At 36.5% G+C, this 12,690-nt stretch overlaps 1 protein-coding gene and 1 long non-coding RNA gene across 5 annotated transcripts in view; one reads left to right on the top strand and one right to left on the bottom strand.

Moving 5' to 3' along the window:
• LOC123387770 overlaps positions 1-12,690 on the bottom strand; it is a 206,265-nt gene that overhangs the window by 100,904 nt on the left and 92,671 nt on the right. For all 3 annotated transcript variants that reach the window (XR_006602266.1, XR_006602265.1, XR_006602267.1), the window contains one exon: positions 6,482-6,625. This is a non-coding gene — a long non-coding RNA (uncharacterized LOC123387770). The remainder of the gene's footprint in view (positions 1-6,481; positions 6,626-12,690) is intronic.
• BBOX1 (gamma-butyrobetaine hydroxylase 1) overlaps positions 1-12,690 on the top strand; it is a 60,902-nt gene that overhangs the window by 41,912 nt on the left and 6,300 nt on the right. For both annotated transcript variants that reach the window (XM_004755884.3, XM_004755883.3), the window contains 2 exons: positions 4,937-5,042; positions 9,137-9,333. In XM_004755884.3, the coding sequence (XP_004755941.1) occupies positions 4,937-5,042; positions 9,137-9,333 (303 nt within the window). The remainder of the gene's footprint in view (positions 1-4,936; positions 5,043-9,136; positions 9,334-12,690) is intronic.

Here is a 12,690-nt window from a genome sequence, read left to right as displayed (position 1 = left end):
ATGGATTGTTGGATTCATATTTGAAATTAGTTGGGGCAGGCTACATACACTCTTTTTCTTTCACAGGTTCTCTCTCCGGCTTATAGCCACCTAGAGATGGTTCTTTAAACTTTGGTGGAAGATTTACCAGGCTTTCCATATTTTATTTATTTATTTATTTACTTATTTATTTTAGATTTATTTATCTATTTATTTGAGAAAGAGAGAGAGAGCACAAGCAGAGGGAGCAGCAGGAAGAGAAAGAGGGAAAAGCAGGCTCCATGCTGAGCAGGGAGCTGGATGCAGGTCTTGATCCCAGAACCCTGAGATCAGGACCTGAACCAAAGGTAGTCACTTAATGACCAAGCCACCTAGATGTCCCTATCTTTTTTTATATTTTTGTCACAGAGAGAGAGCACAAGTAGAGGGAGCAGCAGGCAGAGGCAGAGAGAGAAGCAGACTCCCCACTGAGCAGAGAGCCTGATGTGGGGCTCTATCCCAGGACACTGCAATTATGACCTTAGCTGAAGGCAGATGCTTAATCGACTGAGCCACCCTAGAGCCCCTCCATTTTACACTTAGATGAAATACAATACAAAACAAGACCAAAAAACAGAACCAAATAGCTAGTTTCATCCTCAATCCCAGAGAATGGGGAAGACACCCTATCTCTCACTTCAGATTCCTCTCCCTAAAATACACCCCCAGAAATTCATATTTCTACTTTTCTTCCAGGTCTTCTGGAACACTTCTCAAAACATTATCTCTGCCATGATATTCTCCTAGCCCCCAATCCTTATCTCCTTGCCTTGCTTTATTTTCTTTGTAGCACTTTTTTCTGTTATTACATTTGGTAATTACTTGTTCATTTGTTTCTCTTATTCGCTGCTATATCTCTAATGCTAAAACAACGCCTGACATAGAATAGGGGCTCAATATAGATTTATTAACAAATGATTTGATGAATATGAATATAAATTAATAAATAGACATTATGACAGCAATAAAATGACATGCATTTATAGTGATACATTTTTCAAACCAGATTTGCCTTATTTTAAACACAACTTTCTTCCAATTACCTATAGTCTCAATCTTCTCAGGGAAAAGTCTTACAAAATCTGAATACTGGTTTATTTTCCTGACACAGAGTTGCAAGTAATCCCTAGTTTGTTTATTAATTTTTTTTTAAAATATAAAGGCAGGCTATTTCTTTTGGTACTGGAGGTAAAATTGACATAACATAAAATTAACAATTTTAAAGCATACACTTTTGTGTTATTTAGTACATTGACAATGTGAAACCATTACTGCTATCTAGTTTTAATGCATTTTCATCAAAACTATTATTTTTTGAAAACTAATTATTCATCTTGGAATGGTAGAAAACTAATCCATTACATAATAAAATGGTAAATAAAGGGAAAGAATCAAGTTCTTATCTCAGTATCCCTATGTAGCTCTTATATGGGGTAACCAAATACTAGATGAAGGAAAGTAGATATTTTTAAAAGCACTGACAAATGAAAAAGAATTAAAAGAAATTATTAATTTGGCACTTTACTATTTGGGACTCCCAATGAATTAGTGGATCTAGCCACTAAGCATAAGTATGTACAAATATCACAAAAACAAAGACATCTTGACATTTTGTGTCTTCTAATAGAAGAGCACAATGCCATCTATCGTTTTGCCAAAGAAAGAAAATAGAGTTTGTCCAAGCCTCTGCATTTAGTTGCCAATTTTCTAGAAACACAGAAGACAGAGAAACATGTTGAACCACACCTCGATATGCAATCAGCAAAGTCCAGACTGTGAGGAACTCTGGAGGTCAAATTCCCTGTGTTCTTCAAACAATAAATTGTAGGAAAAACAGGCTGAAAGGGAAACCTGTAGATGAAGACACTTAAAATACATAACAACCGTTGCTAATATTAAACAAAGTGTCTAAGGATGCAGATTCAAGGGTAAAAATATAAAGAAATGCAAAGAAATTATAAATACAGAAGTCATGGTATGGTTACTTTGGAGAGGAGAGAGATGAGGTTGTGGCTGAGACAGGACATATAACCTTAAAGTTATATTTTCTGATTTGAGTAATAGTTATGAGTGTAATTAAAAATTCATTAAGTTCAAATAAAATAAAATAAATATGCATTGAGTTCCCTCTAAGATCAGGAAAAAGATAAGAGTGCTTGTTTTCACCACTGCAATTCAACATTGTATTAGAAGCTCTGCCCAGGGCAGTTGGGCAAGATATAGTAATAAAGGCATCCAAATAAGAAAGGAAGAGGCAAGTGTATCTCTATTCATAGATAACATGATCCTATATATAGAAAACCCCACAGAATGCACACAAAAAAAGCTAATATAGTTAGTAAGTAAATTCAGCAAATTTGCAGGATATAAGAGCAATACAGAGAAATGAGTTGTGCTTATACATACTAGCAATGCATGATCTGAAAAGGAATTTTTTTTAAAAATTCCATTTACAATAGCATCCAGAAGAATAAAATACCTGGGAATAAATTTAACCAAGGATATGAAAAACTTATAAAATGAAAACTATAAAACATTGTGAAGGAAATTAAAGAAGACCTAACAAATGGAAGGATATCCTGCATTCGTGGACTGCAAGACAGAATATTGTTAAGATATGATCACTACCTGAAGCAGTCCACAGATTCAATGCAATGCTTACCAAAATGCCAGTGGTTTTCTTGTAGAAATAGAAAAGCAATGCTCAAATTCATATGAAATTGCAAAGGGTTCTGAAGAGCCGAAATAATAATAACAAACAAGAACAAAGTTGGAAGACTCATAATTCCTGATTTCAAAACTTATTACAAATCTATAGTAATCAAAATACTGTGGTACTGGGATCAAGATAAACATGAAGATTAATGGAACAGAACTCAAAGTTCAGAAGGAAGCCCATGCATCTATGGCTAACTGATATTTAACAAGGGTGTTGAAACCTTTCAATGAGGAAAGAACAGTCTCTTCAACAAACAGTGCTGGGACAACTGTATATGCACATGCAAAAAGAATAAAGTTGGACCCCTTCCTCATATATATTCAAAATTAGCTCAAATGGATCAAGGATCTATATATAAAACTGTAAGATTCTTTGGAGAAAACATAGGTGTAAATCTTCATGACCTTAGATTGGGCAATGGATCCTTAGGTCTAACACCAAAAACACAAACAAACACAAAAATAGATGAATAGAACTTCATCAAATTTTAAACTTTTGGCCATCAAATATCATTACTAAGAAAATGAAAGGACAGCCCCACAAAAGGGGTAAAAAATAGTTACAGATCACATGTCAGGCTATCTAAAGTTCTCATAGAAATTAAAAAGGGACAAACCACTCAATTTAAAATGAGCAAAGGACTTTAATTGACATATGTCCAAAGTAAATATACAGATGGCCAGCAAGCATATAAAAAGATACTCAACATCATTAACCACCGGGAAAATGCACATCAAAACTATGATATACCTTGGGGGTGCCTGGGTGGCTCAGTGAGTTGGGCCTCTGCCTTCAGCTCAGGTCATGATCCCAGGGTCCTGGGATCAAGCCCCGCATCAGGCAGGGATCCTGCCTCCCCCTCTCTCTCTGCCTGCCTCTCTGCTTACTTGTGATCTCTATCTGTCAAATAAATAAATAAAATCTTTAAAAAAAAAGAGTTTTGGGGCACCTGGGTCGTTCAGTTCGTTAAGCGACTGCCTTCGGCTCGGGTTGTGATCCTGGAGTCCCAGGATCAAGTCCCACATTGGGCTCCCTGCTTGGCAGGGAATCTGCTTCTCCTGCTGACCTCTCTCCTCTCATGCTCTCTCTCTCTCAAATGAATAAATAAAATCTTAAATCATAAAAATGCTTAAAACTATGATATACCACCTTACACCCACCAGGATGGTTAAAACCAACAACAGCAGCAACAACAACAAACCAGAAAATAACTAACGTTGATGAGGATGTGAAAAAATTGGAAATCTCAAAAATCCTGGTGGGAATGTAAAGTGGTCCAACTACTATGGAAAATGGCTTGGCACCTCCTCAAAAAGTTAAAGGTAGAATTAGGATATGATTCCATCTTTGCACTCTAGGCATTACCCAAAAGAATTGAAAACAGGTGCTCAAATAAGTACATGCACACCCATGGTTATGCCAACACTAATCACATCTCCCAAGGAGTAGAAATAGAGCAAATGTCCATCAGTTGATGAGTCAATAAACGAATTGTGGAATATCCATACAATAGAATATTATTTGACCATAAAAAGGAATGAAGTAATGATACATGGTCCATCATAGAGGAATCTCAGAAATATTCTGTTAAGTAGAATAAGCCAGACACAGGAGGTTACACCTTGTATGATTCCATTTATATTAAATACCCCAAGTAGGTAAATCCCTAGAGACAGAATGCATTTGGTGTTTGCCAGGGACTGGGAGGAGGGCAGGATGGGAAGAAAATGCTTCATGGGTAAGAGGTTCCGTGTGGAGTGATTGGAAATATTTTGCACCTAGATAGATAGAGGCGATGCTTACCAACACTGTGAAAGTCCTAAGGGCCACCGAACTGCCCACTAAATTGTTCATTTTGCGTTATGTGAATTTCACCTCAATAAATGATTTTAAATGTACTAAGCTATTAAAAAAAACCTAACCTACAATCACACACATACATCTTTATAAGCTCTGTGGGATAGACAAATGCGTAAATGTACTTTTCTCTGGAGAAGAGAGGAGAAAGGAGGAGGTACATACTCTCAAATGGTAACTTTGGACAAGGAAAAGCCAGGCTCTCTTCTTGGCTCACATCAGTACAGTAATTATTTCATAAAATGAAAAGTTTCCATTTCCCCCATGTATCCAGTTCATTCTAACACATTTCCTCTGGATTACTGACAGACCGTTTAAACATATGCTTCTTGTATTTTACAGACATACTTGGCAAGTGCAAGACAAAATTGACGCAAACAATGTGGCTTACACAACTGGGAAGCTAAGCTTTCACACTGATTATCCAGCCCTCCATCATCCACCTGGGGTAAGGTGAGCCTCAACATATTTTCCACAAGACAGGCCAAGGACCAGTGTCCTCCTGTATTTTGAGTCTAAGTGACTCTATGTTTCACTAGCTAACTTGTCCTACATAGATCCTTCTTCAAGCATAATCCAAACATGAAATCTCTGTGCCTAAATCCTGAATAGCCTGAGATTTCCAAGGGATAGAAGACTTTTGTGTATTAAAAAAAAAAAAAAAAAACTTCTTTTGTTTCCTTTTGGAAATAACTATTGACACTTTTTGCTTTGCTTAGACAAATTTTATGATAGCAGTACATCTTCAGGTCCTTTTGCATATTTACCATTCCCAAAAGAGTTAAAAGAGAAAATGAAACCAGGGAACACAATGTAGGGTTTTCCCATAAAGTCACATGACTACCATTCATATCAGTTAGCTATCACTGCATAAAAACCACTTCCTAACTTAGTGGATTGAAAGAATACCACTAGGGTGCCTGGGTGGGATCTGCCTTTGGCTGGGGTCATGAACTTCGGGTCCTGGGATCAAGTTCTGCATTAGGTTCCTTGGTCAGCCGGAGCCTGCTTCTCCCTCTGCTGCCCCCCCCCCCACTTCTGCTCTCTCTCTCTCTCTCTCTCTCTCAAAGAAATAAATAAAATCTTTCGAAAAAATTAGACTAGAAAACTAAAAATTCTAATTTAATATTTTAATTATCTGCTGTTTTTAAGTGAGGTTAGGTTTTGTTTCTGGGTTAAAATTGAAAGCCTAAGGAAAAGTGATTATGTGGCTTTGTAAATATTCTTGAAGTATAATATAATGCTTGACATTTTCATAGCATTTTATACTTTTTCGAAGTATGCTATATATATTACTTTGTCTGATCCCTCTTAACATTCCTGTAAGGCAGGTGATTGATCATGCCTTTTTATGTTAGATGACAAAATGACACACAGCAACGTTAAATGCTTTCACTGAGTGACATCCGAATAATAGGACACTTAAAACAGAGCCCAGGCCTCTGTCTAGTCAGGTTTTTCACCATACCATGCTGGCCTTGAGTTAGACTTTCTAATTACCATGATTTATATAATGCAATGAGCATAGACATCATCAGACATTACAAACTAAGGCTTAGCTCAGCACATTTCATGTCATAGGGACGTCACAGATATGATATAAAAAAGGCAAAGAAATACCACAAAGTTGTGCCTGTCTCCATCAGCAAAAGACACATTCAAAGATAAATGACCTGACAGAAGCTTTTTCAGTGACAGATGATTCCTAGAATGTCTAGATTGGTGTAAGAGAATAATTAGAATGTAGGCAGCTGTTTCTGCTATTGGCCAAGTTTCCATTTGGAATAGTTCAGGGGTCTTTGTAACAAAGCTTGAGCTTTTTTATAACAAACAGAATAAGACAATTTTCTTTTCAATGCAGATGAAATGATCTAAATAAGGAGTTACCTGTTGAGAGTTGACTTTCATCAGTTTTGATCATGTGGAGCAGGGATGAGGTGACACATCTTTAAAGAAGCACAGATGTTCCTTTGCTCACTGTCTTTGGGCCAAAAGTCTCATGCTGCTTGGGATGGGTAGATGAAGTAACATCTAGGAAGGAAATAGTTTTGGTTCTTAATGAATGACATGAAATAGAATTTGATTTTATACACATCAGGTGCATATGTACTGTTTGAATTAGGTGATAGAAGTGTTGTTTGCCACCATCATCTTTTTTTCTTTCATAAGATTGCATTAAAATATAAGTACATAAAAGAAGATTATTACTTGGCCTTGCCATATATATATGTAAAAGACATCAACTGACATTTTTTGAAGATTCTTATTTGAAATATTCTGTGACTTCATTATGGCAAAAGCTAAGAGGATTTAAAGAACACTGATTCTCTCAAAGACAGAGTTGGGCCATTGTTTTGCCTTCTTGGAGTCTGGCAGACTGGAGGTTGATGTTTCCATTTCATCCTCTTGTTAATCATGCTGCTTCACCTTTCACAGCCCTGGTGATGAGATGGTTTTCTACAGCGACTTGGTCAGCTTATGCACATTTTTTTTTTTGAGCGTAAAAAACTGACATCAGTTTAAGGTTGGAACCATTAATAATGGAGACCAATTCTCTCCTAACATCAGAAAATAAGGCATGATCAACCTGAAACAGGAATTGAAGTTTACAAAGCACATATATATATACACAACTCATGATACTAAACTATTAAGAGTCCCATTAAAGAATTTCCTCCCTTTAAAAGGAAAAGAACTTGCTGTATGATGATTTTGAGGCAAATAGACAAAGGTTTGAATGACAGCTTCACCATGTGTAGCCGAGTTCTTACCAGCTGGCCAACTTTTTCATTTCTGGGTCTGGGTTCTTCCACCATAAAATGGAGAGGAAAGTCTGACATTCTAAGGACTGTTGTAAGGAAGTGATAAATGTACAATCATAACTTGAGAACAAGTATGTGTGAGATTTAAAATATTGAGAAAATGTAAGCAGTTTGAGGAAGAAGGCAGGATTTGTGTTCTAGATCCGCATTACCCAATATATTGTCACTAGCCATATACGATCATTTAAATTTTAAATTAAATTAATTATATTTAAATAAAATTTAAAATGCAGTTCTTTGGTCACATTGACCACATTTCAAGCTCACAATAGCCATGTGGAACTAGTGTCTACTGTACTGGGCAGCAGAGGAGGACATTTCTGTCACCGCAGAAAGTTCGAACGGATAACACGGTTCTAGACCATTTATGGAAATAACCAAGTGGATATTTTTTCCACTCATATTCCCCCTATTCTGGATGTTTGATAATGTTGTAATGTTTTTCTCTTTCTTATTTTTGTTTAACTGAGAATAAAGTTTTCACGGCTGGATAGTGTTCATTTCTCTAAGTAGAAAATCTGGGTCTAAACTTATTCAAGCTTATTCAACAAATTCAAACTTATTCAAAATCACTCACTCATGCTAACTAAAGGAGTCACAGAAACCCCATCCAAAAAATATATTTCTAAATTTTACTATTTGGGGGACATGTGGGTGCCTCAATTGGTTAAGTGTCTGCCTTCGGTTTGGGTCATGATCCCAGAGTCCTGGGATCAAGTCTTACACTGGGCTCCTTGCTCAGTGAGGAGCCTCTTTTTCCCTCTGCCTGCTGCTCCCCCACATTTGTGCTATGTCGCACACATACACTGTCTTTCGCTGACAGATAAAGAAATTAAAGCTTTTAAAAAATAGTAAAGAAAGATATAAACAGATTTTACTTTTTTTTGCTTTTCAAAATGAAATAATGCTGAACATTTCCCCCTAAATCTTAGTAAAAATAACTATCCTTTTGGTTTCTTATTTCCGGTGCTTCTTAGGTTTATACATCCTCATAGCCCCACCCAACCTCCATTCCCTTCTGATCCTCATACCTTAACTATCTCATTTAACTCTCGAGTAGTTACTGTCTCACCTCCTTTAAAAAAATATGTCCTACGTAACACCACTGGGCTAATATTCTTCAACTCAGTCTTGGCTACATTACAACTGTAATGTAAAACCCTTCAACAGTTCCCCTCTGTGCAGAAGAGAAAATCCAATATTCTTCATCTGACATTCAAGACTCTATAATAAGTACTTCAATAACCTTTCCCACTGGATCCATCCTTTTCAGTCATGAACCTCTATCGCGACCAAACTTTCTGATACATAGTGAGGTGTGCATTTTTGCACATCCATTATGACTGCACCTGATTTGCTCTCTCCATTCTGCTCTGCATATCCAACACCTTACCCATCCTCCTTTGCCCAGTTTAAATCCCACCTCCTCTGTAAAGTCAACATGAAGTGATAAATACTCCAATATGAAGTGTTCGCTCCCTGCAGCTATTTTGGTCTGTGCCTTTTGTTTACTAACAGACATTATCGTGCCTCTGTTCATGTCTCACACTGAAATAGTGTCTAAAGGAACTTTCTCTCTCCAATCCCTTTCCCTGCTGACACAAAAGAGATTTAAGAGGTTTGTTGACTTTAGTGCATTCAGAACTTTCTGAATCTTTAATGATGTCAAAAATGTAAATGTTTACCATTTTAAAACAGATTTCTCTATTTCTTTTTACAGGTTCAGTTTCTGCACTGCATAAAGCAAACAGTCACTGGGGGTGATTCAGAAATCGTAGATGGGTTTAACGTATGCCGAAAGCTCAGGGAAAAAAATCCTCGAGCATTCCAGATTTTGTCCTCCACTTTTGTGGACTTTACAGACATTGGAGTGGATTATTGTGATTTCTCTGTGCAATCCAAACACAAAATTATAGAGTAAGTACCATCTATACATTTCTCAAGCAATTAAATAGCTGACTGCAAAAGCTTCATTTCCTGGGGCGCCTGGGTGGCTCAGTGTGTTAAGCCGCTGCCTTCGGCTCAGGTCATGATCTCAGGGTCCTGGGATTGAGTCCCACATCGGGCTCTCTGCTCAGCAGGGAGCCTGCTTCCTCCTCTCTCTCTGCCTGCCTCTCTGCCTACTTGTGATCTCCCTCTGTCAAATAAATAAATAAAATATTTTTTAAAAAAAAGCTTCATTTCCCTAAACCTAAAGCTTAAACAGAAGAAAGCTTCAATTAACTACAGAACTTACTTTTTATTAACAGTTTAACCCAATTTTAGAGGGAAAAAGAAATATTTTCACCATAAAAAAATCATTATCAAATCCCATGAACTCTCTCTACTCTCTCTTCTTACTTCGTATAAGAGAAATAATTAAGACTTAAGATACACTTGATTTTCTTTTTTTACATACAAATTCTACAGAATTATAATCAGTATGATTGTAGTAGTCAGAATCTTTTCAGCAGGAAGGGGAAAAGATTCTAACTCAAATCAGGTAAATCTGATAGACAAACAACGTCATATGATATTGATCCCTTTTTTCTACATCTCTTAGCTTTGTCATCCTCTGTGTTGGCTTCCTTTTCTAAGATGTCAATAGAAGCTCTGCATTTGCAGTGTCCTCAGAGCTAGGAATCACACGCACAGAAAACCCTTATTTCCCAATAGTTATAACAAAACTAGATGACTCACTGTCCGATTTGTATTTGAGTCCATCCTTGAAGCAATCACCATGGCCAGGAAGTCAGCGAATTCCGATTGGCCAATCCTGGATTACATGTTCATCTCTGGAACAAACTCAGTCTCATTTGAACCACATGGACTGAGAATGAAACAGGAATGTCTGCCTAACTTGAAGCCAACAAAAATCATATTTCCCTGCATAGAACATTTTATTATTTTTTCATTCAATATTATTTTATCATACGTTTTTGAAGTACCTATGAAGGCCACAAATTTATCCTTTTATTTGAGAATTATCTTACCTTGTCTTTCTTGGACATGATTTATTTAATCAGACCTCAGCTCATGAATTTTGGGGTGTTTCTCATTTTTATTTATCTTATTTATTTATTCATTTTATTTCGTTAACATACAGCATAATACTGATTTCTAGAGTAGAATTCAGTAATTCATCACTTATATACAATACCCAGTGCTAATCCGAAAAAGTGCCCTCCTTAATACACATCATCCATCTAGCCCATCCCCCATTGACCTACCTCCATCACCCTCTGTTTATTCTCTGTCTTTAAGAGTATTTTATGGTTTATTTCCCTCTTTTCCTGATCCCCAGCCCTTCCCATATGTTCATCTTTTTTCTTTCTTAAATTCCACATATGAGTGAGATCATATGGTATTTGCCTTTCTCAGACTTATTTCACTCAGCATAATACACTCTAGCTCTATCAACGTTGTTGCAGATGGCAAGATTTCATTATTTTTGATGGTTAAGAAATACTCCATTGTGTATATAGACCACACCTTCCTTATCCATTCATTCGTCAGTGGACTTTTGGGCTCTCTCTGAAGTTTGGCTATTGTTGGTAATAATGCATTTACCCTCCTTTAAATTGTATTTTTTTTTTTATCCTTTGGGTAAAAACCTATTAGTGTAAGTGCTGGGTCAAAAGGGGTTTTCTAATTTTAAAGTTGAGTTTGTATTCTTCTTTTAGTGGAAACAGCCAAATGATATGAAAATTAACTCACTTAACAAATTATGAAATCTCCAATATGCAAACTCATCTTTCTTTTTATCATATGGCTTTTATTTATTCATTCAACAAGTTCTTATTGAAAGCAGCCACTCGTCTTGGTGGTTGGGATACATCCATGGACAAAACAAGGATTCCTGCCCTCATGAGCCTTAAAGTTTAGTGAGGGAGGAAGAAATCAGAGATTTTAAAACAAATGAGTAGATTACACTGACTGTTAATTTTGTTTAAGTATTTAAGTATTTTAAAGTATTTAAGTATTTTAAGCATTTAAAATACTTAAAATTAAGTATTTAAGAAAAAAATAAAATAAAATAAATATTATATATAATAAAACATAATAAAAATTTTAAAAAGAAAAAATACTTCAAATTAAGTATTTAATAAAAAAGGAGAAGAAGTAAGGCAGAATAAGGGGAATCTGTAGAACCACAGACTTAGGGGAGATGGAACTTGCACTATTCATTTAAGAGAGGAGGCCAGATGGGAGTAGGATCATGCGACCCTCGTTATGCATTGTTTAAAAACACATTGCCTTTTACTCTTAGGGAAATGGGGAGGTGCTGTGAGATTTTGAGCAGAAGAGAAACATTTGTATTTACATAAATTTATTTACATGTCAAGTGGGCCACCCTGGCTGTTGTGCTGAATATAGGGAAGAAGGGCAAGGGCAGGAACAGGAAGACCAGCCCGGAAGCCACCGCAGGATGACGGGCTGGAGGAGAGGGTAACCAGAACGTGAGTAGTTCATGTGGTGACAGGGGCAGTGTGGAGAAGTGTTTGAGGATGTGTTTTGCAGGTTGAGACAGCATATTTTCCTGACATGGGATGAAGGGTATGAGAGAAAGACAGCCTTCAGAAATAAATTCTAGTTCAGAATAATGTTCTCTTGAGAGGTCAGTCACCAAGGTGAAGAAAAGAAATAACTCTTGGATTCCTAGTTTTAACTGTTCAAATATTACTTAAAAATTCACAACAGATTGCATAATTTTGTTGTGGCAGAATATAATTGCAGATTCTGCAAGGCTAGCAAATGGAGGCAAAGCAAATAAACCCTGAGTTACTGAGTGAGATTAATTGAATGCTCCTCATCTGAATCATAATATGTGTTTGTTATTTTTTGTAGTAGAATTCCAGAATTTGACCATTGTCAGTGTTCAGGTCTTGGGGATATCCCCAGAGATTATCAAGGGGTTGTTAATCCACTCAAGGGTATATCAAGGGTATGTTAATCCACTCAAAAATGTATTTTTAACAACGGGGGTGAAATGAATAGGGTTTTCAATTAATTGAGGGATTTGGGTCGCCTGTGTGTTTGGGTTAATTTAATATTCCTCATGGTTAAATTTTTAACTCCTTTGAGATGTTTATGTTCTATCTAGCACAAAAAGATCTGCTGGCAGAGTTAGGGTACAATGAAGTAAAATGAAAAACAAACAGATAAAGAAACTAGGAAAAAATAATAATGGTGAGAGTAAGCTACAGCAGTGCATCCTCATGGTTACAATTTCAATCCTATGAATACCATTCCTACTCCTTGCCTCATTAGCAGTGCAGTCATGGTCTAATAACT

This window comes from Mustela putorius, unplaced genomic scaffold (genome assembly GCF_011764305.1).
Source record: "Mustela putorius furo isolate JIRA1106 unplaced genomic scaffold, ASM1176430v1.1 tig00003859_pilon_pilon_pilon, whole genome shotgun sequence".
Lineage (NCBI taxonomy): Eukaryota > Metazoa > Chordata > Mammalia > Carnivora > Mustelidae > Mustela > Mustela putorius.
Note: the sequence above shows the minus strand (reverse complement) of the source record. Positions and strands in the feature narration are given on the sequence as shown.